The following is a 26,978-nucleotide window of genomic DNA, read 5'->3' on the forward strand; positions in this document are numbered from 1 at the left end:
AAAACCACATTAGATGACGCATGGGTTAATGATGAACAAGGTGGGACTGAGCCAAAAACGGGCATCTTTCTACCTGAAAATGATGCTTTGCAAGTCGAATGGGTACTCTATGATTCCTGTAGTGGGGATGCGCACCCTGAGCACATCCTGCTGAGTGGGAAGATAGCTGGAATCTGCAATACGATCCAGATCGGAAAGATAACTACAGGCAGGCCAGTCGAGGAAAAAAGAGAGATAAAGAGAAAAAAGTAAGAAAAACAGTTATATAAAGCGTGACAGGCAATTACCGCAACCCCCCTGCCATTTCAGGAAGTGTGGATCAGTCCTGTTGAGGAAGCTTCACAGAAAAGGCCACATCTCAGAAACATAAGGGTATTAGTCAGGGTCACTGCTGCACCAACACTCTCTATGCAAAAACCAAAATAAGACAAGTGAGATTAGCTGTTAACTTGCAGCTTTGAGGTTACTTGACCCTTCTGCAGTGTGAGGTCAGGTAGTTTGTGGATTGTGTTGCAGACAGTGAAGTGGCAGCAGTGACAGTAGTAGCAGTGACTTCAGCAGCAGAGACAGCAGCAGGATCAGATAAAGAAGGTTTTCGGACAAGTGTAATATCAAAGATAACAGGAAGTATATTCCACCGAAAGGCGTGTGAGTAAGGCATTTCAATTTGAAATTCAATTTATGAAGTTTCAATTCTTCTGTATCCTAAACTGTGCCTAATTGCTTCACTGATTTCGTAACAACTTCCTGGAAGAATCTTTGACATCACTAATCCTTCTTCATCTGGTATTTAGTGGCTGCTCCCCACACGTTATAGTGCAGCATGTCTGGCCTTGGTTTTGATCCTGGAGCCAGAACATTAGGACAATTCTGAACACAAACTACTGATGCTTAATCAGGTTGACTAATGTTGCCTTCAGGCTCGTTTGATCTAAACACAACGTCCTCTTTATTTTTCTCTGTAGAACAAGTGGGTCTATTCGGACAAATGGGCTCTTGCTCAGAAACATGCTCTCACCAAAGTAACGTGAGGGAATTTGTTTCATGTTTGAGGCATTTTAAGATTTTTAGCCCCGGCTTAACTAATGTGTTAACATCCTGACAGACATCAGTGGTTTCTGCCCTCTAGCTATCGTGATGCTGCAGTCCTGGTGCCACGGGGGTACCTGAAGATGACGTTCTCCAGGTCAAATGGGTACTCTATTATACCCGTGGTGGGAACACGGACCCTCAGCACATCCTGCTGGGTGGGAACGTATCCCTCCGCGGTCACACGGTCTATATCACTAAGGTAACTGGAGATATACATGAACAGTGTGGATAACACTGAAATAGAGACAGTACTCAATGATTGCATCTTTGTCAGTCACTCATACACATGCAAAATAAAAGATAGCTTACATATTTACCATTACATTCACACTCCCAGCACAGAAACCACATCTGCATGCATGCTGACTTGCAGCAACACTAAACTGTAGTACAGCAAGTCCACAACCAGGGGGCACTAGAACACACACACGCACCTTGTCAAATATACTTTTTTGGGAATCTGTGGTTGGGAGTGTATCTCTTACCTCTGACATCAAACATTAAGCACAAAGCCTTTAAATTAAATCATGGTGAGGTTTGGTTGTGGCTTCATAGTAACTGTTCTGCTCTCTATTAGCTGGCTCAGACAGCATGAATTCTGAGCCTTTTCCACCCAGTCCCCTCAGTTGTAAGTAACCTCAAAGACCCATTGCACTGCTAAAAATTATCATATACTGTAGCAGCGGTACAGAGCAATCAGAAGTACTAAAAATTGTATATTTTATCTTATTTTTAGTACTTCTGATTGCTCTGTACCGCTGCTACGATGACCTAATTTCCCCTCGGGGATAAATAAAGTCATCTATCTATCTATCTATCTATCTATCTATCTATCTATCTATCTATCTATCTATCTATCTATCTATCTATCTAACGGCTTTTATACCTATGGCTTTTGTTAAACTGTGAAACAGACTGCCGAATTTTTAAATGTCTCAGCCAATACCACATGTGGACAAAAAGCTAATGTGCTGCCCTGCCCAGTAAACATTACACAACTCGCAAGGTAATTATACATAGGTAGTTACACACAGATCATACACACACACAGCCTGCCAACAACAACACCACCACATCCAAACACAGCCTAATTATTATTAAAAACTGTTCTGATCTCTGGAGATAACCCTATCACCATGTCACACATGAAATAAAGAGGGATCAAATGTTGTTTTTTCAAATTACCTCAGGTAGTATCTAGCTATGCAGATAGTTTGAGTACTCAAATAATACGAAAAAAAGCATTAAAAAAAACAGAATTCAGCACATTCATTTAAGACACGCCTGTACTGTTCAAACAGACTCCCAGCTAAATTCATCCACATAATCCATTAGTGTACAAAGTTAAAACAGACAGACTGTTTCACACAGGTTTAGGAACTGAGACGTTCTTTATAAGAAGCAATTACTTTTACTTACTGTTTTAATTTTTGGATTTGCAAAAGCGTCAATCAAGTCATTGCAAATTCAGAAATCTTCTCTACAAAATCTCAGGATGGTTAAAGAATCAATAGTTAATGATAAATCTGTATCAGTTCCCAAACCAGCATCATAGACATACACAAACAAAAATTACATAATTCACTCACAGTCGCACAAATACCGTTCTTAAATCCTAGACAAACGTCATACCTGATGTCTACACATAGAGACAAACATAGACACAAACACAGACAGAGAGACAGACAGACGTACTATTTAGTGGAGTCAGAGAGCTGGTACTCTCTGCGGCGGTCATAGGCCTCTTGGATCCCCGGGTCGGACCACAAGCTTTTGATAGCAGCAATGAAGTGAAAGTCAAACCCATTGATCTTCTCAATGTCCACCTCCTTCACGAGCATAGCGTTAGACTGGAAAAACACAGGCATGGGGAAAAAAAGGGTGAGAACAATTGAGATGTAGAATAATGATGAATGGGGAAGAGCAGTGAGAGAGACAACAGGTCAAACAGAAAGTGCAAAACACACCTAATACGTTGGCATAATAAAGACACCAGACTCCAGGGGATTAAGAGGTTGATGAAATAATAATTTTGCACCATTCCGACTCTCTTACTTCAGTATGTGTATGTTGCGTTGTCAAATTAAACTGCAGTTCACTGTTTAGCACTTTAAGTGTGTTAAGTTGTATTAGCCGGTAGCTCTATTAGAAAACGTATCTTTTCTTAACTTTCTTCAAATTCAGAATGGTCTTTAAGGTAATTACTAAAATGTTACTATACCATATGCCTATATGGGACCATTGTGTTGTTGGACAGAATGTTCCAACATGCCTCGGTGTACCATTTTTGATTGCACTAAACAAGCAAATCTGCTTTTTTGATGGTGCTCAATTGTCTATTCAAACTACAGTATACACTTATTACACACTTATTAATACACAAGGTTGGAGACTGATAAACAATTAACCTAAAAATGACAATCACAAAGTCTGCATTCAACCCACTGTTGAAATATTTAGGCCTAAAGATAACGTTTGACGACCAACTGATTTAGATCTCTGCGAAGGGACGCTTTCATTTCAGACCAATGATGTTACTTAATGACTTTGACAGGGCTTTAGTTGAAAGAAGAATCGTTTTTCTTTCTCTCGTTTAGTTTTGTATACAGTCTATGCTTCCAACATGTAACCAATGATCCAATACAATAAGGCAACACAATGACATAGGAAAAACGAAAATCTAATTGATGTTCCACTTCTAAGGTTGTCAAAAGTATTGATATTTACAATAGCAAGTGTTTTAGAACATGATATCCATGTTCAAAGTCATAAAAAAAGCAGATCTACAATCATTTTTTCAACCCAAAGCTGCACAGATGAAACAACAGGGAAGATAATGTGTGTCGGTATGTGTTCACTGACTTTTTCTGTACCAGCACTGTGTGCAGGTTGTTAATAAAAATAAAATAGACTATTTTGTGTGCCAAGGACATTGTCTTTTGTTTTGATGTATTGGCTTTTTTATACTTGTATTGTATTAAGGTTAAAATTCTGGTATCGTAACAACCTGATCCGCTATAGCCACATTTGTTACCTACTTCAGAACATTTGGATTTCATGTGGGTTTCGAACTCATGGATTCAGCATATTTCTTGTAATGACTCTTTACATAAAATATTTCTCTCACTAAATTATCTGTGGATGCCAACAGTGGAAATCATCCTATGATTTTCTGATGTAACATGACATCAGTTTGCTCTTTTAAGTCGCAATAATTGACCATATTGGTCATTCATGAATAAATGTAGACTAGTTATTTTTAACCATGGTCCTGAAGACGTATACTGGTGGATTTCTGACCTATTGCGGACTGTAGCGGACTACATTCAACATGCATCCCAGGTGTGAAACGGTCCTCAATTAGGGGGTCACAAACCAGCAGAGCTCTGAGAACTGGAACTGAAAACCGCTCTAGCATAAAATAAAAGACTATAATTATGTAGTTGTATTGTGCCCACACCGCTGGTAACTAGTTTCAGTCATTTGAATGTATTAAAAGCATGCATAAGTATGAATACTCAAATAGTAGAAACAAATTAACACTGATTAAAAGCCAAAAACTTAAAGAGTTCGGCTGTGGCTTGTGTCCTGAGGCTTGCTTAAACTATAGCCCATTTCTGATGTGCATATAGCCTTACCTGGTGTTTCACAAAAAACACTGTACTGTGTGGAAGATAGAACATTCAGTGATTACACCTTAAAAATGATCAAAGGGGAAAGGATCGTTTCCTTGTTTCTGTGAGTCAGTCCTTACCCGGTTCTGTTCAAATTTGTAGGGGATCTTAAGGGTCTCAGTGGCGCGGATCATGGACTGCATGGAGGTGAAGATGTTTTGGTAAACAAGCCGGATGAAGCCTCTCTTATCTTCGTCTGAGTACCCGGCTCCATGAATGATCCTCATCTGCTTGATGAAGGTGCTCTTGCCACTTTCTCCCGTACCTGAACAGGACAAAGGGAGGCATATAGTTAGAAAGCGCAGCAAACTTAACGTTGTGGGCACAGCAATCTCAGAACCCACTGGCTGGCTGTCTGACAACTATTTAGCCTCGAGAGTCTGGGCCAATATTTCATGCTTCCAGGCCAAGACTTCCTCTTTCAAATGCCGCTCATTGTTTACAGCCCGCTTTCCAACCTGAGAAGTGAGAATAGTCGTTGAGGGACAAGGCATCTAAAAACAGATTACTGCAGATTGTGGTCAGATGATAGCGGATGGGTTCCGAAATTGCATTTCGACATTTTGGTCTCTCTTGTTCTCCACAAGGACGGTTCAGCTGCATGCAAGCAAAGCACGCTCAAACATCATTAGTCAACACTATTCAAGTTACAAGCAGAAACCAGACCGCTTCTGCTACCAGAATTGTGCCCCATTGCCTACAGATTCTGCAATCATATGCAGAATATGCTTAGAGATTACTGTCAGACAAAAAGACCAAAATAATGTTGCATCTAGACATATAAAACCATTTTCTTAAGATGCACAAACGGTATTCTAACAGTTTTCAGTATGATTAGCATAATACAATCAACACAGAACAACAACATTGCATTCATTTTTTCAAGGATACCAAGACAATGGGAGGACAACAATAGAAAGCTGTGGTAAGAGACTTTCTGCCTCACAGAATGAGTTGGATTTCAGGGAAAACATCCAACACCCATGGGTGAGATCACTTTATATTCAGTGAGATGATATGGTTTTGCGTTGGATCCTTTGGGGACAAATGTTACGTACTTACAAAACAATTGAAAGAGGCATTTGCTTCTTCCTATGCAAAAGTTGTAATCAATAAAAAGAACCGTGACGAAAGAATGTGCACACCTGGGTAAACTCTGACTTATGCCTACGAACATTTTGGAGATGGGGGAAACTAGGGACACAGATTGCGAGGGGGTGAATTGTAGCCAGATTGTAAAAATGAAATATGAGAGGCATCATGTAGAAAACATGTATAATATTTAAATATTTCAAATTCTCAACCCTGGAGTGCAGAGGAGATGGACAGACAGTGGAACTAACTAGGGCTGACCCCAAATAGTCGACCAAGCACTGGTCAACCAAGAAACTCCTTCGTCGTCAGGGACAGCCCTATAACTAACCGATGAAATTATGATCAGCTGTAGAAATTATGAAATTGAGCGTCAATAGTTTTGGATAATATCTTTTGAAAAAAACTGCCACAGTGAGGCTTCCTTTCCAGCGGTGTGGGCTCAGGTGTGCCTTTGCTCCTACCAGTGGGATCAAATTCTTTTTTGTGTGCCTCCAACTTTTTTTTATTTCTACTGTCTTGTCTAAAGAATTGACTGCATTAACCACAGGAGCAACATGTTGAACTTGCAGCATTTTCTTTTTGTTTGTGACCTCGCAAAGTAAGCATGCTTTCTAACTTCCACCTCACCACAAGGACCTCAATTTTAAGCAGAATGATTCCTTTTCTTGTTCTACCTCTTCTTGTTGCCATTATTTACTGTAAAGAACCATTGATCTGCGGGCTAATTTCTATGCATTAATATTTTTACTTTACAATGACCATTTATGAATGTTGTTGTGTATAGAGCCGGACATGAGGCTGATGCAGGTGCACACATTTCCAGGTGGGCTGTGATTTATAAAGGGGAGATTGCCTGCTGTTGTGATTGCTTTATGGCAATGTTGGACTTTTGTACAAAAACAGGCACATCTGCCTGGTTGTTTAATACAACAAACAGAACATTTACTTTAATACCATATCAAATTAAAATGACATATACTCTGATCAGGGCTGTATTCATATTGCACACTCCTATAAGGCAGTAAATGCAGCCTGTTTGTGTATCTGATGTTGTTCATTCAATTCTGTTTAATACTCAGCTTCTGTTTAATACTCCGTTGTTAATTCATAAGCAAGGCAAATAAAACTGGTAAAGAATGAAGCTAGTAATGGTCCAATACTTCTTTTAAAATTCAAAGAACGTGGGATGCCCATATACAGTATGTAAGTTCACTGTGTTCCTCTACTGAAATTCCAAGTTGAATAACTTAACTAGTTACATACGTACGCTGACATGTCAAAGCTTCTTTGTCCGACATCTGGATGTTTATCGCACAGTTTGGAAAGTGAACAAGTTAAAACATTTTCTAGGAAGGAGAGGAGAGAGGACGGGGGTGGATAATTCAAGCTAATTTAATAAAATTGATCAAGACAACTTGTCCTACATCCCGAATCTAACACTAAACATCCTCTGCCAAAAGGTGACAGCAGGGGTCGTTGTCAAAAGGCTGCATTCCTTCAGTGATCCTCCTCTGCCCTCCTGAGTCCATATCTGGCTGTAAGATCATCATTTCAAGTGGTGTCGGGTTTCCACATTTACACATATGGTAAGGAGCACAAGAAAAGGCTTTGGATTATACTGTAGGTGTGTACTTTAAAACACTTATTCTGCTTCTTTTCACCAAAGCACCCTTGATTTCAGTGGGGGAAAAAAACATCTCTCGCTGAGTAAAACGCACGTTTCTTGGCCTTTCAAGACAAACAGTGATTGCCAAATAAAGCCCTACTTGGCTGGGGTGCGGGGGTGGGTCCTGTTGGGTCTAACCCACTTTTCACACTACTCCTCTATGTTCTACATGCCCAGAAACACCAGCCTCAGGCCACAGAGAAACTAAAAGCTGATGGCATTTCAGTTCTCAGTGAAATCAAAAGGCATCAAGCACATCCACAATATCTGCAAAACTGAAAGGGAAAGACGAGGAGGAAAAAACACACATACACTCATTTCACCACCACCTACATTCAAGGTTTTTGAAGAGCAGCCATATTTCCGTTACCATAGCAACCCCTCCTCTGTCTCCCTCTCTTTTTCGTTCCTGTGTTGTTTTTTCCCTTCTTTTTTTTTTTAAACCCCTCCCATCCGCCCCTTCTCTCTCCTCTCTTTCGTAGCAGACAGTAAATATAACTGCAAGCCCCTCAGGCTGGCTCTGTGCTCTTCATCTTTTGGTGTACCACAGAGAAGACGGGCCTCGGCTCCAAAGACACTTTGAGAGGGGAAAAAAAGCTGGTCTGAGGTCAGTACCAGGGGCTTCCTAGCACCAAGGACTTTTTAAAAATGTTGGGAGCGATAGCAGCTTCTCCATTGATGCAGGAAGAAATGCCTTAATCTCAGATATAAAATTGGGATTTCAACACTCTCTCCATAAGGGGAAATGACCCTCCTCCGTCTTCTCATCCAACAATATGCCCAATTTTGGAGAACAGAGACTAGATAGACTATGATTCACTAAGTAGATCTTTATCTTTCCTCCTGGATGAATTCTTAACTGGGAAAGCTACAGACTAGTGACTACTAGTTAGTATACCTAATAAAAACTGTGATTGTCTAGCTAACAAAAGGAGTCAAGCAGAGAGAGCTGTTCTTTGTATTGGGCTGCGGCAGTAATGTCCTGGTAGTGACTGCCGACTGCTTTAGCAAAGGAGCAAGAAGATCACTCTCCGGCTTGATGTCTGATTTATTTCTCGTGACCCCGTCACAAGATCTCCCTCCGATGTGCTCTCTTAACTGTCGTGTCCCTCTTTCACTAGACAACACACTACGTTCCTCTGTCTTCCCTTTTTCCTCCCTGGATTGAACCAGCACCAGCTACAACCATTTACATGCCCTCACCAGCTCTCCCCCACTCTCTCTCTCTCTCTCTCTCTCTCACTCTCTCTCTCTCCTTCTTCACAGCCCCTCCGAACCCCCCTTAGGCTAGAAATATGCCTCTCCATTCTCATCCCTCTCTGTCAAGAATTTTGGATATTCATAACTAGAATCCATCCATTCTTTTTTTGGTAATGACCTAGAAAAAGGAGGTCGCCTTTTAATAGCTCACACATTACTTTGGGTTTGATAACGCTTTCTGCTCCAGGTAGCTACGAGTGTGTGAGAGAAGAAGACAACTAAACTCAGATCATGCTCGAATGCAACAGTACAAGATACACTACACACATCAACACTGGGCTTTTGTGGAGCTTCCTGGAACTGAGCGAGTAGTCTCAGGCCACATCCACACTACTACTACATTTTTGTTTGAAAACACATATTTTTGGCTACATTTACACCTCGTGTCCACACTACTTCAGCGTTTCTGAGCCCTTTAAATGAAGACGTTTGGAAACACTCCTGAGCCCGTTTTACTCTGAAAACTTAGGGTGTTTTGTTACGGAGAACTTTGGAAATGATGACGCAGACACCTGTGTCAGTTAATCTTATTAATTAGGTAGGACGGCATACCGTTTGTGATTTCATCATCCTTCTGCGGGTACCCTGTTCCTTTTGCTATGGCTTCCTCAAGCAATTTATAACGCTCCTAGTACAAGGATTCGATACGTCAAATATGTCACCATATTTGTTTGCAACAACTCCCAAATTTATGTTTTCCGCCACCGCTACCCCTCTTATTCTCTTCTTCCTGCATGACCAGTATAAGCGAATGGTCACATGATATTCGTAATTACTCAATTACAAAAATGCATCGAGGCAAAATCTCTGCCTCGATGATTCCTTTAATTCCTATCTGTGCGGTATGCGGCCTGTTCAGCGCAGGGATCATTGTTCCACACGGACCATTTCGCGGATGCACCACTACATCCGTAAAAGGTGGAGGATCATTTCACACTTAAAAAGGAAGCCAAAACAATGCAATCTGTCCGCTGTTAACTAGGACTGTTATGCTACAACAGCATGACATCGATGTTTCAGCGTCTGTTGTTCACGCCACTTCACCGAGCGCAGTTGTTCCGGTTTAAGGAGGGCGGTTGCTGTAGTGACGGATATAGAGGAAGAGAATGCGTAACGTTAGCTGTCCTTGTGAATGCCTGTATGTTTAGTCTTTCATGAATGTTAAACATAACGTTAACTACCTGATCAGTCTTTATAGTTTTGTTTGAGTAAATGCGTCAGTGGCGTTTTGTACGTTGCTTGTCGTTACAGAAACAGGAGAAGAGCGAGTGCCTCTTCCTGATGATATCTATATACCACACCAAATACGCCTACCCCAGACATAATATATTTTTTTGCAAAATAATGCAAATTGAAATGCAATTTTACACAAAATTATAATTGTTTTTTTATCCGATAACTCAATTAAATGATGGAATAGTCTGTAGAATACTCAATTACAAAAAGATTCGATAGCTGCAGCCCTAGGACTGATATTCTTTCCAATATGGAGCTCAAACTTGTGTGGATAGAGCTGGTTTTGGTCAATTCAGAGTGAAAACTGTATGTAGCCTCAATCAGGGACCAGACAACAATGAGCATAAAATTAAAACTTTCTAAGTAAATAGCCTAATTAAGAAGAACTAGTGAAATTAAAAAACAGTACGTAAATTTTAACAGCTATCCAATTATGTTAAGACGCCAAAAACTTCACCTGTGTTTTCCGTTGCTTTCATAAGCCTTTACATAACTGACATCGCTGTCTTAGTGCAGCAGTTTTAGTTGAGCCCTGGCTGTCAGACTATCAGGTTATATCCGTGTGCGTGTGTGTGTGTGTGTGTGTGTGTAGGGTTTGCTTTGTTTACACTTTCTGCTCATATCCTATCATTTCTTTCATTGTGCTTCCCATGCAGGCCGCTAAAGGCCTCATGCTTAAGCAGGGCCATGCCTGCCAACCCCGGCTTCCCTCCGCCTGTCATAGCTTTCCATGAACAAGCGATGGGGATTATCAGCATCGTGGCAAGTCTGCATGCAAATACACACATAAAGGTAATCGTGCATTTGTATGAACAGTGTTGACTTATCTGGGTTTATGAACTGTCCTTTCAGGCAGCGCTTAACAATCCAATCTCAGTGGTGAGAAAGAATTTGCATAGACGGAGCAGAGGTTTAAGTATTGTCAAAACCTAAAAATTGGCATCAGCCAGATGTTAGCCTTTTTATCAGCGCCGTGGAAAGATAGTGGATGAATCAGGCAGTCACAAGGCTAACCAAAATGTAGCATGGGTCTAAATCTTTCACTAAATTCATCTTGAAAACAGGCCTCTTTCTGGCATACAAAGGAAAGGGATTGAGCCAAGGCAGCCTGGAGCTACACAACACACACACCAGCTGCCTAACCAACTGTGGACACTCACGGATCCTGTGGTCAACCTCAAGGCATAGATGTTACCTTCACTGTGATGGCCCATTTTCTTTCCTTTTTTCCTGCAATTGACCTGTGCGATATGCACAATACAGGGCTCCGCAAACACACGCAAGCATTAAGACAAAAGAAAGAGGAGTATGGGTGTATCTCTCTTTGCCCTACTGCAGCTTTCCAACATGTGTTGCTTGCCGTCAGGATCTGGGCAAAAAACTACTGCTCTGTGCTGATGTCTTGGTATCTGCTGAGTGCTCTATGTGCGTGGGTGTCAGAGCTGCAAATTGAATATAAATGCTATAGCATGCACAGCACATTACACATAGACTCACACACCTTCATTTAACCACCTTAGGAGGGCTTTGTCTGTTCACCAGTGACTATGCGCTGAGTGCCGTTCTGGTCGAGTGGGTGTGGGTGAGCATAAAAAAAAAAAAAAAATCAAATACACGCTTTACAAAAGATTTGGAGCGAGCAGCAATATTTTTGTCTGCAACACATACTGTATGCTCAGCTGCTACGAACTAAAAACAGCCAAATCCTAGATGTTGACATAATTTCTTAAGCCATGGCACTTATTCATCAGAGATTCTATGAGATAACATCACTCCGTGTCCACACATGGGCATAACACGCATTTATTACACATCTCATCGCATTGATTTAGATGCATCGCAAACTAGAATTCACAGCCACTTTGCAAGCTTCACATCTTCCAAAAAAAAAAAAAACGACAAGTCTAAGCATGGTTCATCATTCCAAATACGACTTGAAACTGAAAGATGAAGTGACAGAAGTTGAAATGGTACGATCACAGAGACGTGTGGGCTTTACTGTACGCAGCAGCTGGTGGGAGTAAACAGGAATGAACATGCCATCCTGTCAGCACAGAGAGGGCTGAAGATACTGGCAGTGAACTAAGAGGCAGGCTATGTCCCGGTCCTGTCTGGGGACCGAGGTAGCAGCAGTATGTGGGACAGTCACCATCTAGCCTCATTCACCCCCATATCTCCAGAGAACCAGCCACGACCCCATTCAAGTATGTGTGTGCGTATGTGCGCGCGTGTGTGTTCATCTGTGCACTTGTGAGCAATATGTGCAACATAATGGTGTAATACACACCATGTCGTAGAGAGAGACCAAGAGTGTTTGCAAGGCTGACTGAGGTGAGGTTGCCTGCCTGGACATTTACTGGGATGTTATCAAGAACATGCAGTTAGGGCTGGGCAATTTGGCTTATAAATAATATCTTGATACATATAACTAAACAACAAAACGGTCCCTCTAATATGCATGATCATTTTAGAAAACTAATTTGAATTTAGAGGTAACGCAGCTTGTATGACATTGTAGATGGATTTACTTAATTCCACATAAGTATGTCCTGATAGTGTTTGAATGACACACTGAAGTGGTCTGTACATAAAATCTAATCAAATATCACATATATTTGATACATAGCCCACACCTACCTAGTATGGGCTTACTTCACTGTGACTTCAAGATCAATGAAACGAGGACCCTTTGACTAAGCTTGAAAGAAATGAAAAAATGTTATATAAATAATCCTAACTGGCCACTGGTTAGCGTACTGAATGAGATGGATACTGCATTAAACCCTACAAAACCTACTACAATCATACAGTGCCTTCATCACACTCATGTATCCCTAACGAAACATTTCTACACAAACTAAAGTATCACACAAAGAAGCGGTAACGTTTCCAAGGCCTCACACATAATGCCTGACACAGACTTCACAAATCTCAAACATGCTCGTCACCACCAAACTAAAAGCAATCAGCACAAATTTACACATTTCATGTCAGAACATTAAATAAATTTTAGTTTATCCAAAGTTACATAAAAGACTCTTTGGGGTGCTCTTATGGCAGGTTTAAGGAGCTGACCATGAACTGCAACGCCCCCTGTTCAAGTTTGGACGGGGATCTTTAATGCATGTCATTCCCCATCCCTCTCTTCCCATATTTTTTGCCTTTGCTTTGCTGCTAACTTCCTAAAAATGCATGTAATCACTCTAAAACATTATTATTATTTTTTAAAAAGACTAAATTTAAATTCAAAGGAGACCAATCTGTAACACTGAAGTGCTGAATCTCTGTTGCCAGAGATAATAGCACATTAGGGCTGTAGGATTTTATCGATTCTGTGATATAAATCGATATTTTGTTTCCACAGAAAGTATTGATCTTTTGGGCACAAGTATCGATACATTGAGTCCCATTCAAATCCCCCTGGCACTCACTTTCATTTCCAACCCCGTTCCAACCCCGTTCGCTTTGCAGGAAGAGCTATTTGGTTTGTTCGCTAGTGTCGCTGTAGAGCATTTCTAGCTGTCTGTCCAGCAGAGAGGGGGACACGGGATGCACGAGCAGCCACACTTCGCAGATGACACGGAGAACGCCTCACCTGCTGCTGCTGATGCCCGGTCTGCTGCTGCGGTTACGTTACCGTTTGTCGTATTGTTTGGCTTTAATAACTTCAGGCACAGACAAAACAAAAGAATCACAGAATGCAACGTCCGTGTTAAGCTCAGCTGCATAAACTTTCAACGTTAGCTTGTTACTAACGTGAGCTTTGTGAGAGATAATTTTCTCGATATGCGTTCGTTAAATTACAGATTTTTTAAGTGTTTTCTTGCCAGTGCTGCCAACATCGGCTGGCTAACGCTGTTAAACCGAGAGAAAAACATGTTAATTATTAATATCAGCTAAAGGCAAGTTTACGTTACAGGTTTATTGTTGACCACATAACGTTAATGTTACTGCGTTATTAGCTTTAACCATTACACTGCGTTTGAGAGGCTGGAGGATTTTTTATGTATTTCACAGAAAGAGCTCCCTGACATTAAAAATCTCTTTTATCGGAGTGTCCTGAGACAGACAGCAGCACGACTGACAACGTTTCTAACAAACATAATGAGCAGCCAATACAAAATTACTATAATACAATATAATATATCAAATAAGTAAAAAAGAAAAGAAGCAAATATACATCAAAATTGAGCATAATCATGAATATATAATGCAGAATATCTACATCCAGATGAGTCTGCCTCCAAGTTATTATTGAATGTCTTAAAATCCTCCAATGAAAACAGACCTGGAGTTTAAGGTGTGTCTCTAATTAGTTTAGATAAAGGGAGCAGCAGACTTTCTTTATTTACACTACATTATAAGGTGTCATTACTTTGTGTAATTATGTAATTATGCACTTCAACTCTATTTTATTATTTATTAAAACCATTAGAGACTCGATTAGGGCTTGCTGCTTCCCTCAGAGACTTGACTCGGACTTGCAAAAAGTGACTTGTTACTATCTCTGCTGACCCGTCAGAACCATATATTGTGTAATGATTCTTTCAGTTTTTAATAATTCAATCCCAGTCAATGGATCACTCACAAGATGTCACCAAAATCACACAGTCACTTTAAAATCTCTCAGAAAATTATGTAAGTGAATCGTATCAAATCGTATCAAATCGAATTGTTGGCTGAATATCGTCATACATATCCTAAAACGAATAAGTGTATCGCTACAGCCCTACAGTACATAGCCTTGAAGACACTCGTAACTTTGAATGAATTTAAGCCATTTATCAGAGAGAACAGATTACTTTCCTCAAATTATTGCTGTATATAAAATCTCTAAAAGTCATAGAAGCATCTTAATCAATGATGATCGCTAGCAAAAATCCATTAAGAATCACATTTATGATGTGTTTTTTAAAGACATTAATAAGTGACAGCCAAGTGTACTAGTAGTTTTGATATTTACTTTAAGATATCTCAGTATCGGTGCACTTAAGCAAGAAACAGTCCCTACACAGTTTGTCTGTCAGAACTTTATTTCTCCAACGGTAATGTCCAACCCAAGAAATCTAAATCAAAAATGCTTATTACTCATGTTTATGTAAGAAAGAAAAAAAGTCAATATCAGCCAGGATGTCAGTTTTCTTAACTCTCAAATATCGCAAAAGCCTGTCTATGAATGATTTCCATATTTTAAAAAAGTGTTAGATCTGACCATAATAGAGAGTATTTCAGTAACTGGGCATCCTTATATTTCCACATTCACTGTTATTAAAAGTACCATATCACACACAGAGAGACACACACACACACACACACACAACCACTGAGGAATAGAGCTAGAAGATCCCTATTGCCATATATGATCAAAATAAGACGGCTTGGCAAGAGAAGAAAGGTCAGCAATAAACATCTGAGTCTAACCCCTGGTTCAATCAGTCTGTTCCTCGAAAGGATGTCTTAACCTGGCAACAAAATACTGCTGAGACAGGAAGGATCAACAAGAACAACTCAATCAATGAGGACTTGGCAAACGATTGGACTGTACATTAAACCTTTGCCTGGGTTGGTGTGCTGTCAAGTCGTCCACAACATTTTGGCTGTTAAGCCAACTTTTGCCCCAGGCAGACCGTTTTCTTAAATACTGTGCTTGACAAATTTGCTTACGACCAAAGATGTCTTTTTTTGACGTCATTCTAGGTCTTTTTTTTTTTTTTACTGATCGCCAGACGTTCTGTTCCTCAAATTTCATGTGAAGCCAACATTTTTGAAGAAAAGCAAATGCCAACTGGTACACTGACAGCTTGACTGGGAGCTTACTCTTTGCCTCGGTCAGCACTTTGGGAAAAGCTAAAGTGTTTGCCCTTCCATCTCACTTTACTGACCGTTCGCTCGCTCCAGCAGTTCATTTACCCGATGCAGCAGAGGCCACAGCTCCTGGTCCACTGTGTTTTGACCAAGTAGAGGCAAACCACTGGTCTGTGGAGCAGGAAGCTGCCGGTATGGCCTGATATGGCCTCAGTCACAGGCAGCCAGACTGTGGGCACTGCCGCAGCCCTGGCAGAGTTGTTATTTTCTGACCAAGTGGTTAAGTGTGATGTTGTTGTAGCTTTACCTACAAAACCAACCTGAACATTCTCCATATGCTTAGTCTGGAAACCTCATGCCTGTGTCTTGCATAAAATAGGACAAATTCTCAAATGGCTAGTTTCGGCAATGCACCCTAGCCATATACTAAACCCTGCCAGGAAGGGAGAGGGATACCGAGGGAGGGTGGACCTGAATAAGTGTGAGAAAAAAACACTTTGCTGGGGGAATGCTACAATCCATCAATCTAGAGCTGAAACATTTAGCAGATTAGTCCATACACCTGCAACTCTTTTGATAAGATTTATTATTTAAGCCAAGTCATTTTTCAAGCAAAATGCCAAACACTTCCTGTATTCAGCCACTCAAATGTGAGAATTTGCCACTTTTCTCCATTTAAATTTCTGTAAACAGATATCTTTACATTTTTGGGATTTCTAGCTAGCAAATTTAGATCATCACAGTGAGCTTTAGGAAATTTCTGTTTCTAATGTAATGCAACTATAATTTGAATTACAGTAATCTATAAAATGTCAGAAAACATTGAAAAGGGCCCATCACGATAACCCAGCAACTCCCAAGACATCTTCAAAAATCATGTTATACTATTTTTGTCCAAAACCCAAAAATATTATTAATAATATTTTTATCAACTCATTGATTAATTGCTCTACCCTACATGAATCATTCGTTAAAAAATCCAGACATACAACATCAGTTTTGAGCTGAATTATGATACCTTAAGAATAAATCAGAACTAATGCAACCTGCATTGACACATTACGTACAACTCAACTGAGAATAGGTGTCCAGAAGGAGTGGTTGGGCACACTGCATTGAGCCTAGCTGCAACAACCTATCTCCTGTACATGCACTGAACTGCAGGGTGGCTAATGGCCGAACAACTCCTACCACATTTAACGGAGATGGATAAACTTCCAATTTTAAATTTGCACCTCAATGTCGCCTTTTCTCACCTTTAAGATACACTTGACGGAACATGGTAGTTAAATGTTCAGAAACAGAGGCCTTCTCCTCCCTCCAGTGAGGTGTGGAGAGGCAGGCAGCTCACAGAGGGCCTGAGAATAATGCTAGGGGATAATAGGAGTCAGTGACATCTTAAAGTCTCAGCAGCGGATGTGTTTAACCAAGCCTATTAAGACCTAGACTAATCCTGCCTTACACGTCCTTATCCAGGCGTCCACTGACAGCCTTAACTCACTCAGGATGGGCCACTTACACTATGACTGATTGCAGTTCTTGCTTGCCTTCTGCCTTTCACACACTGACACTTTCATAAGTGATTTTTAATGTCTGCTGTCAAAATATACTGGAAATACTAAAAACACCAGATGCTAAAGCTATGTTTGATACATTACAGTGCGTGAATGATCACCTTGTTTTCTAAATATCCTGAAATCACGGTCAACCCAACCCTTCATTGATCAACAGGCAAGTGAAATATGATTGCAGCACACAAGAAAAGCATTTCGAAACTGCAACGCAAAAACAAACACCCTTTTTTACCTGGCGCACCTTGGCCACTAGGTAGAATAGAGTGCAACAGCGATTAAAATGTATGACACAGAATACAATGTGTCCCATCAACGGTATGGCTTCAGCGTGGCCTACTTATCTGAGCTGAGGTATTCAGCAGGGAAATGAAAGGAGACACACATGTCAAATAACCAGGGCTGCTTTTGGTGAGAGAGAAACGGGAACAAACGTTTTCAAACTAAGGATGCAACCTAGATAATTCTAATTGTCCTAAAAATGGACACTTTTTTTCCAAGGTGCTTTCACACTCATTTGTTGTTGTTTTAAGTGGCTGATGGGTCATGCTATGCACACTTAAGTGCAAAGTTAGCCTGTTGCAAGATACATTAACACAAAATACATTTTCCTGAAAGCGACGCAAGTACATTTGTGATAAAGCATAGCCTAATGTTCCTTTTTTGTGTCCACAGAACTATGAATCAATGCAGTACAGAGCAATTTATTCAACAGCAGCTCCCACCTGCCCACACACCAGCTATAAAAATAGCTAACCTACTCAGCTAGACTCCAGGATGAGGGGGCAAATCCCTCAGTATCCTCATCCTCTGGAAGAGTAGATTTGTGACACTAGGTGCAGACTAATAAATCAAGAGAAATTGATAAATGAATGAATGGGCACCAAGCAAGGTCGAGCTGAGGCACCTGAAGCCTCTTACAGCTGTGCAAATGTTATGCAACCTGGTGAAAATAGCAGTGTTAAGCGATCCATTCTTCCATTATCAAGTGACCATCTCCACCTTTTAACCACCATCAGCTAACAACCCACAGTGGCCGTTTTGATGCTGACCAACTGATTAGCTTGAGGGCTTCGTCAGTAATGTCAAACTGCCCCTCTGACATGCTTGTGGTAGCCTGTAAACGGTGACATATTTAGTAACTTCGATGACAAATTAGCTGTTGTCTGCACACCAATACAAATACATATACCCGAGTAAAGAGACAATATGGATGGCTAGTCGGTAATTGCAGGCATGCACCTAAACAAGGCAGCAACAAGCTATAAGACAAGCCACGCATTTGGGAAATCATGCCATAACGTTACTCATACAGAAACCAGGCTTCCAGCTAGCAACCTTAACTAGTAGCATATTTGCTGCTAGCATTGCCAAGAAGGCCCAAGAACGTTAGTTTTCCATACAACGACACAAAACGTGACAATAAACAATGTATTTAGATAATTATCGTCCCAACATACCGAGGAGAAGTAATTTCAGCTCTCTCCTGGAGTCCCGCTTGTCTCGGCGGAGTTGTTTGTCAATTTCTGCATTGATTCGTTTCGACTCCTTCGCCTCTTCACTCAGGCAGCAAGCCATCATGGACTCCAGAGTCATCCCCCCGGTGAAGACGGGACCCGACACACGGTTTCAGCTTTATCCCCGAATCCTCCCGAAATCCTCCCTTCGATCTCAGGCGAAGGAGGTGGGTCTGTCAGGCTCGGACGGACGGACGGATGGATGGATGGACGGGGACTGGGGGGGAGGGGAGACTAGCTAGTAGGGGCCTCGCTGTCAAGTTGTCCCCCCAAGCCGAGAACAAACTGCGACTTCACCCGGGTGTTCTCGGCAAATCACGGGAGACTCGGACAGAGAGGGAGGGAGCCAAGAGACGGTGGGGCCTCCCCGAGATGTTCTGCCTTTATACAGTTAATGTTAAATTCACTGCAACTTAATACCTGCTTTATAGCGTTAACCCCCTCTTGTCCCTTGCTGGTCCAATTATATATATTTTGGTCTGTCACTGTGGTCCAAATCTATCTTCACAATCCGTCAAAAAAGTGGTTCAAAACTGCAGTGTGTCTCGCGACATCCAAATCCTGTAACGGTTGATTTCTGTGACAGTCTCACGAGCGTTTAGCTAAGCTAGTTAACGCTAGGGGGAAAAAAGTAGTAGTTTTTGCTAGTAAGCTAACATTAGCGTTATTGCACTATCTGCGCCGTCCGTTTGATAAGTAACTACATTAGCTAACGTTGGCTAAATTACACGTAACGGCTACGGGAGCAGCGTCGCTATAGCCCGCTAGCTCACCTAGCAACGCCTCAGCTAATGTTGTGTCAACCCGCAGTGATTGAAACAGCGAGCTGGTTGAAGGAATTTTTCCGCCTAGCTAGCGATAGCAGGGCAGCACCCCCATTACATCTTGACTCATTTTGACGGTAAAATAGAAAGCTAACTAGCACAGCCTGGAAGAAGAAAATGGGAGAAAATGCGGCGGGTTTTGCCCAGAAATGTATTCGCTGCAAAACAGCTGGCTTTTCGTGTAGCTCGTCGCTGGAACAAGGTCGGCACACACACCAGTCTGATGCCAAGCAAGGAGGGAGGAGATGGTGTTGAGTGACAGACGGAGGGTTGCACGAAACAGGTTTGTGACAGACCAATTGAATGGATGAGGCGGGTCCTCGGGGTGGGAACAGAGCGGATCGGGCTGGAGAAGATGCGAAAGCCAATATGGATGAAGAAGGAAGAGCAGTTTCCTGACACATCCTGTGGATCTCAAACTTTGTACATGACGTACCACTTAAAAAGAAATATCATGCTCTCTCAAGTACCGCTACTAAGACTACTGTTATACTACAGCAGCCTGGGCCTACACCTTTCAGCTACGGACAGGAAGGTTTATTTCTTATCAGATGACTTATTGGGGCAGCATCAGAACTGATATGTCAGTATTTTCATTTAACCTCTGTTTACTCTCTTGCCATCACAGTTTAGCTCGTGAGTCATGATCGTGGCCATGTAACAGGCTGATGTTGAAACAAAAATATGACAGGAAATGCTAAACTTGTCTTAAATTACATTACAAGTATTTTCTTAGTGTTATATTAATTTAGACATTGTTTCCTTTTTTTTATTTTGCAGATTCCTTCAAGTACCACCAGAGAGTACCTCAGTTTGAGAAACAGTGTCCTAGGTTATGCATGTGACATCATTTGCTAATTTGAGTCCACCACCTGCTGCACGATCATCTGCACTTCTGATATATATATTTTAAAGTCTGGTGAAACATGGAAACTAATCACAGACGTATGCAATCCCCACAAACTCATCAATAACCAGTAGGCCTATTTTGTAAGCAGCATCAGACAGGACAAATTATCAGCGATGGCTGTGGAGGTCGTGTTCTGGGGTAACAGTGACATCTCGTGGCCGTAGAGATGAGTTGCAAGTAACACCTGTTCATAGCATTACTCAATAAGTCCATGGGTCCTTAATTGGCTTTCAGGAATGTAGCAATTTAAACACACACTCACACAAACACATTTTCCAGAACTGTGTAACACATGATTTAAGCACACACTGGTTACAGACAAACACAATCAAAGAAACAATTAAACCATAATCAACAAACATACTTAACCAAAACTGATCTCAACGATGCATTACATAAAAAAATGTACAAAATAAACGAGCAGTTTCATAAATAGAAAAAGTCTATGAACATGGTAGCAGCCTCTTCAGGCTGTTTGACGTATTACACACAAGAAAACAACTTGTTTGATGTGAAGACAAATTTGCTGATCCATACAGCCAGTGAGGCGAAACGTGAAGATTGGTCAGATGGAGGCACCAAAGTAAAGGCATGTTCCTGCCTAAATCAGAAGTGTTTGTGTGGACCATGTATGGAGCGTGGACTGGTGGCTGGAAAGGTGCCAGTTCATCTCCTGGGCACTGCCGAGGTGCTGTTGAGCAAGGCACCGAACCCCCAGCTGCTCGGGGCGCCGGTCACTGGCAGCCCCCTCGCTCTAACATGTCTCCTTAATTGCATGTATAGGTCCTGTTTGTGCATGTGTGTGTATTTCACGTCTGTGTGTGTAACATGATTAATAATAAGAGTGAAAAAATTAAATTTCCCTGTTGCGGGATAAATAAAGTAATTCTTCTTCTTCTTCTTTAGGACAAACAGATACCAACAAAACAATTACATTCAATAGTGAATTAGATTGTAATCAGAGTTGAAAATGTACCTATAGGTACAATTGTGTTCCGTTTGAATATTTGTTATAAAATGTTCCAAGAGTGTGCTGCACAAAAACTAAAAGCAGTTTTCCCAGCGCAATTACGGGATGCTCGGGGGACTTCTAGCATTAGCCAGTCACTGGAACAACTAAAATACTGCCTGTAGGACCAGTTTAATAACGAGGTGATGGCAAGTTTCTATTAAGGGCTTTGTCCATCTCTGGTTCATTTAGGTTCAACTAACTTTGAGATTAATGCATAACAATAAATACAATTTAATGTGTGGCAAAATATATACTGTAGTTAGTACAAATGATGAGTCTTTCTTTGCCGGAAGCTCTTTCAATTATTCTGCTCTTCAAAATAGTCACAGAAGAGGTGACGGACCTCCTCAGCGTGACTTTGGTCAGTGCTGGTTGAAGAAAGCTGCTTGTGGCTGGGCTGAGGGCTCTCTGCTGCGGACACCTCTACCTGCCACTCTGCTTTGAAAGCATCCCCGTGGGACTCACACACGTTGTGCAAAATGCAGCAAGCTAGAATCATGGTGGGCACCACGTCCAGTCCACAGTCGTTCCTCTTGCTCAAACACTGCCAGCGTGCCCTCAGCCTCAGCAGTGCCTCCTCAGACACACGCAGCGCTCTGGTGAGCCGCTGATTAAAGAGCCGCTGTGGCTCGGTCAGTGCTGTGCGGCTGGCCCTCCTGCCCTTCGCCTCAGGATAGGCCTTCATCAGCCAGCTCTGGATGGGGTAGCAACCCTCCCCCAGCAGCACATACCTAAACACAACAGATGGTTTTCACACACAATAATAATACATATTCCCACGTGTCAAACATTCAAGATGTTTTAGAGAATCGTTGACAGCATTAACTGGTCTGATATTTGAACCCTAAACCTCTGTACACTATAACATGTGTGCTGATCTAGTTTAAAGAAATCACTGGAAAATCTAATGGCCAAAATCAGGTTATAATCAGGATTAAAAGTGTGTTAAACATTTGGGGACTGAAGGAAGTCCAATGTAATGTCTCTTTTTTGCATTTATAGTAATAAGCACAGTGAGCTTCTTCTTTTTTTTACACTACAGGCTACATAGTTAAGTGCATCATCATCCGGGACTTTACTTAAGTGTAAGAGCCATAAAAGCAAATGCAAATTAAACATTGAGTAGTAAAATATCATGACAGATACTTTTCAAAATCCTTTACTGTTAAGCGATATTATTTTGTGCTCTGATAAATTGAGTGTCGAATTAGTGTTGTTGCTAATGCTAATGTTGGAGTTCAAATGTATGTTTTTAGGAAGCCTCTTTATGCTGTTGAATACACCACGGCCAAAAGCTCACAGCTGGAGTTAATTAGTGTGTGGAGCGAGAAAGTGTATGGATGAGATGGCTCTTAATGATAACCTGTAAGTCTTTACTTTTCCTATTGTAACTTTGAAATGTAGCTAACTGCTTGTGAAGATTTCTTTTGTGTGTGGTTTTACAAAGGCCTTACATCCCTAGGGGCCAGACAAAAGGGTGCAGCCAAACTAAGAACACAACATGCAACCTTTTAATATTAGGGCAACAAATAAAATAGACATAATACATATCAGCAGTCTGTGTATACTTGTCAGATGATGTGTACATATGTCAGTCCTTCCCTCTTCACAGTGTTAAAATTGTGGCGATTTCATCAAAGGGTGTTTATCTAAGAACCAGCCTAACCATAGATGCTGTTTCAAGGTGGACAGATGAGTGACAAAGGCTTGTGTCCTCGAGGCAGAAGTGTGCACAGATTATCGTTAAATGCGTGAAAGTTTGACCGACTTCGTGCTAAATTGGATCCTGACTCAATCTTCTTGCTGTTGACTTTAACTTTACCTGAGTGATTTTCCCATGAAAATAGGTGGAGTGACAGGCGACAGTCCACCCTCTGCAACTGTGGCCCACAGCGATGAGTTCTGGAAGATGTCAGCTGGGTCCGTCCCACCTGGGAAACTGGCACATACATCCCAGAATTGCCCTCGGCCACTAACAGCCACCTGAAACAGAGACAGAAAGAGGCAAGAAGTGAAAATCGGACAACTGGTGAACATGTATTTTCCGCAGCAAATCGGGGTGTCCTCTCTACCTGAGACACCACTGAGAGCCAGCCAGCAGGGTTGGCGTAGTCTGACGCGTTGTTTGACGGGGTGATGATAGCTGTGTGGAGTGTTGCTATGGCAGCAACGCAGTGAGGGAAGCCCCAACTGGACAGGAAGAGCTGGGCTGAATCCTCCAGCTCTTGCTCACTGGGGGACTGCAGGTAGATGGAGCTGAGGAGCGCCACAATGGCGTGACACATGTCCCTTACACACCTGCAAACTGTGGACTTCCCCACACCAAACAGAGTGCTGATGGTGCGGTACTCTATGTTGGACGCCAGGCGCCACAGAGCCACAGCTACACGTTTCTCCACCGGCAGCGCCAGGCGGAAGCTGGTGTCCTGGCGAGCCAGACGGGGCCTCAGCTTGTCACAGAGGTAGAAGAACGTCTCCCGGCTCATACGAAACTTATCCAACCAATCAGACGGCTGGAATTCTGTCATCACCACCCGCTCCCACCAATCAGTGCTTCGAGTGGTGGTCCAGGGGCGTGTACGGATGCGGACGTTGGAGCGGATACCTCCTGCTATCATCATCTGGGGAGAAGGAGATCAATAATAGAATAAAGAATTACTTTGAATGAATACACTAAGAAATGTTTTTTCACTGGTTAGTGAAATTGAAAACTACAGTATATTAGGTTCAGAAGTGAAGTTAATTCACATATTTGAGGTAATGGTGATGTGTCTATACAGGTAACCGTTTACATACTTGTGTTACACAGTTAATTATTTATATACTTACATATTTAAATACTTTAATTTAAGACTAATGTGCTGAAGCTACCTCTGTTGTTGCTTGCTTGGAAAAAGAATTGCTGTTATGTAAAGTGCTGCCTAATAAAGGCCTATTCTTCTCCATCGTGCTGTTTATCAATAACAATGATCCAACAGCCACATATCAAACCCTCACATCACAAATATCTCTATGTGTTGCAAACAGAAAAAAGCCAGAACATATATTTGTACATTCTGTTTTTATTCAGTGCATTTTTGGTGATATCTATGCAGCCTACCACCTCGCTTTACTTCATCTTTTCATTTGTATAACTGCAGATTATCTGCTATTAAATGCTTATGGCTGAAACAGATAAATGATTGATCCATCTGTTTGATTGACAGAAAATGTATCTGCAACAACCAATGTATCATGTTTTCCCTTGTATTTCAGGTTCTTTATTTTTTCTGTTTTATATGATGGCAAATTCAATATATAGACCAAACAAGTGATTGATATTAGGGAAAATCTATGATGAAAATAGTCATAAGTGGCATCCCTATATTGAACACTTCTGTGTCCTTAAATAAAGTTTGTTTAAAGAAATAAAATTGTTGAGAAGAAAAAAATACTCTGCCTTATGAACCCACTGATGTCCACATACACTTGTGTTTTTATAATCCACAAATGCAAAGCTTAGGTATTTTAGTGTATAGGGCATAGTGCATAAATCTATACAGCGGTGGTAATGTGGGTATATGAAATGAGCCAGAGAGAGAGGGGGGGGGGACTGACCATGAGCATCCTTCTCTGTCTCTGGAAGAAGTACTGCCGATGCCTGACGCGTCTTTCGATCTCATTGCGCCTCTGGATGTTCGCGTTGTTCAAGTCTCTCCTGCGCTTCAGCAGCATGTAAGTCATCAGGAACACGAAAGACCGCAGCTGCTCCTCTTCCTCCATTTCCAAAGTTCAACCGGGAGTTCAGACATGCGGTTATGGTGATGACAGTAACGCGTATGAAGCGGCTCAGGTGTTGTTAGAGCCAGGTGACGCTCCCGTCACTTCACCATAACATGTAAACTAGTGTACTTCCGCTCTCTTCCTGTTGGTTTCGGCCTATGAATCAGAGTGGTGCTGCCATCTGGTGGCTCAAAGTAGGTAGTGGTTGAATTACATGTGAGAAATGTATCAAATATGTCTCATATAGTCACTATAAAGCTTCTCCATCAGGACTATTGCTTGGGAAGAAGTATGGTCTCCTTGGTCTATCCTTGATTTTGTATCTGTAACATTTAAAAGCTCTTTTCTCATCATATCTTCTAACTCTCGTCTTTGTTTTTCCCACCTTCAGCTCCCTCAGTAAACCTATTTCTTTGCTCCTAGTTGTCAGTGTTTGGGAATGTGTGATGAGCACTTTCTTCACATTCTCTTTAACGGCAGACTTGAGATAAAAAGTTAAAAAAAAACAAGTGAAGATTACATGTTTATTCCCCAGAATGTTTTCTGCTGCAATGACTTCATCAGGATTGCATGGCTCATGTCAAACAGGGTCACTGCTTCTAATAAATGGTGAATGGAACAATAGAAACACTTTATTACAGAATGTCCTGATGGGATCGCAGCAACCACGACACCAAATTGGGCCAGTGGCGTAAAGTTTTGGGGCAATGGCCACTTGTGTACTTCCTACCCTACTCCTGCTGCCCTTTCTCGGACCACACTCTTTAAACCCGGCCTTCATTTTGATTGCGAACAAACTTGTAAAGTCTCATCATGAATGCATCTTGGCCAGTTATTGTGTGTGTGTGTGTGTGTGTGTGTGTGTGTGTGTCCTTGCTCCAATCCCACCCTTTTCCAACTCTGACTTAATCTCATCTCCACACTTGTAAAGCTCTGACTGCATCTTCCACAGTTGCACACTTAAAACCACTTTTGTGTAAGTTCCTGCTACAGTAGGGGACTCCACAACCACATTGTGCCATCACACACACACACACACACACACACACACACACACACACACACACACACACACACACACACACACACACACACACACACACACACACACACACACACACACACACACACACACACACACACACACACACACACACACACACACACACACACACACACACACACACACACACACACAAGATGAAAACAATACCAGTGTCGCTGTCGCAGCTGCATGCGAAAAACAGCATCACAAGCTACAGCCTCCAAGAGGACACAAAGGATGATTTATTACAGTGTTGTTGCGTTGGACTGCATTTGGTGTAGATCGGTACAGAGCGTTACATTCTAATCTGAGCATTTAACGGCAAAGAATAATGGAAACCGTCAGACCGATACTGATCTCAAGGAGTACATTTAGTCTCAAGGAACTCCTTGTCCTTCACACAGCACAGTGGCCGCTTGCTGAGTCACAGCAGGTGTGGATTTCTCATGTCTTCCACTCTAATAAAATCAGTGACAGACATCTAAATATATGTTTTACAGTTAGTATAA

General features: G+C 41.6%; 2 protein-coding genes across 3 annotated transcripts in view; both read right to left on the reverse strand.

Annotated features, from left to right (window-relative positions):
• The window catches only part of LOC310954629 (guanine nucleotide-binding protein G(q) subunit alpha-like), a 24,900-nt gene extending 4,963 nt beyond the window's left edge, over window positions 1-19,937 (reverse strand). Inside the window, exons 1-4 of one of the 2 annotated variants that reach the window (XM_083924212.1) lie at window positions 18,860-19,937; window positions 4,847-5,031; window positions 2,788-2,942; window positions 74-202 (exon numbers count right to left, since the gene is read on the reverse strand). In XM_083924212.1, coding sequence (XP_083780338.1) covers window positions 74-202; window positions 2,788-2,942; window positions 4,847-5,031; window positions 18,860-18,995 — 605 coding nt within the window. In that variant the 5' untranslated portion in view covers window positions 18,996-19,937. Of the gene's footprint in view, window positions 1-73; window positions 203-1,166; window positions 1,296-2,787; window positions 2,943-4,846; window positions 5,032-18,859 lie in introns of both variants that reach the window. The other variant, XM_083924213.1, reaches the window with a different exon arrangement.
• A 2,023-nt stretch (window positions 19,938-21,960) lies between these two features.
• Window positions 21,961-25,424, reverse strand: LOC310954877 (uncharacterized protein; the record flags this gene model as incomplete). Its single annotated transcript, XM_083924565.1, has 4 exons — window positions 21,961-22,393; window positions 23,485-23,645; window positions 23,735-24,283; window positions 25,260-25,424. 4 exons carry the CDS (start codon window positions 25,422-25,424, stop codon window positions 21,961-21,963), a joined length of 1,308 nt encoding a protein of 435 aa, XP_083780691.1.
• Between the last annotated feature and the right edge of the window lie 1,554 nt (window positions 25,425-26,978).

Source organism: Echiichthys vipera (assembly GCF_963691815.1).
Source record: "Echiichthys vipera genome assembly, chromosome: 12".
NCBI classification, from domain to species: domain Eukaryota; kingdom Metazoa; phylum Chordata; class Actinopteri; order Perciformes; family Trachinidae; genus Echiichthys; species Echiichthys vipera.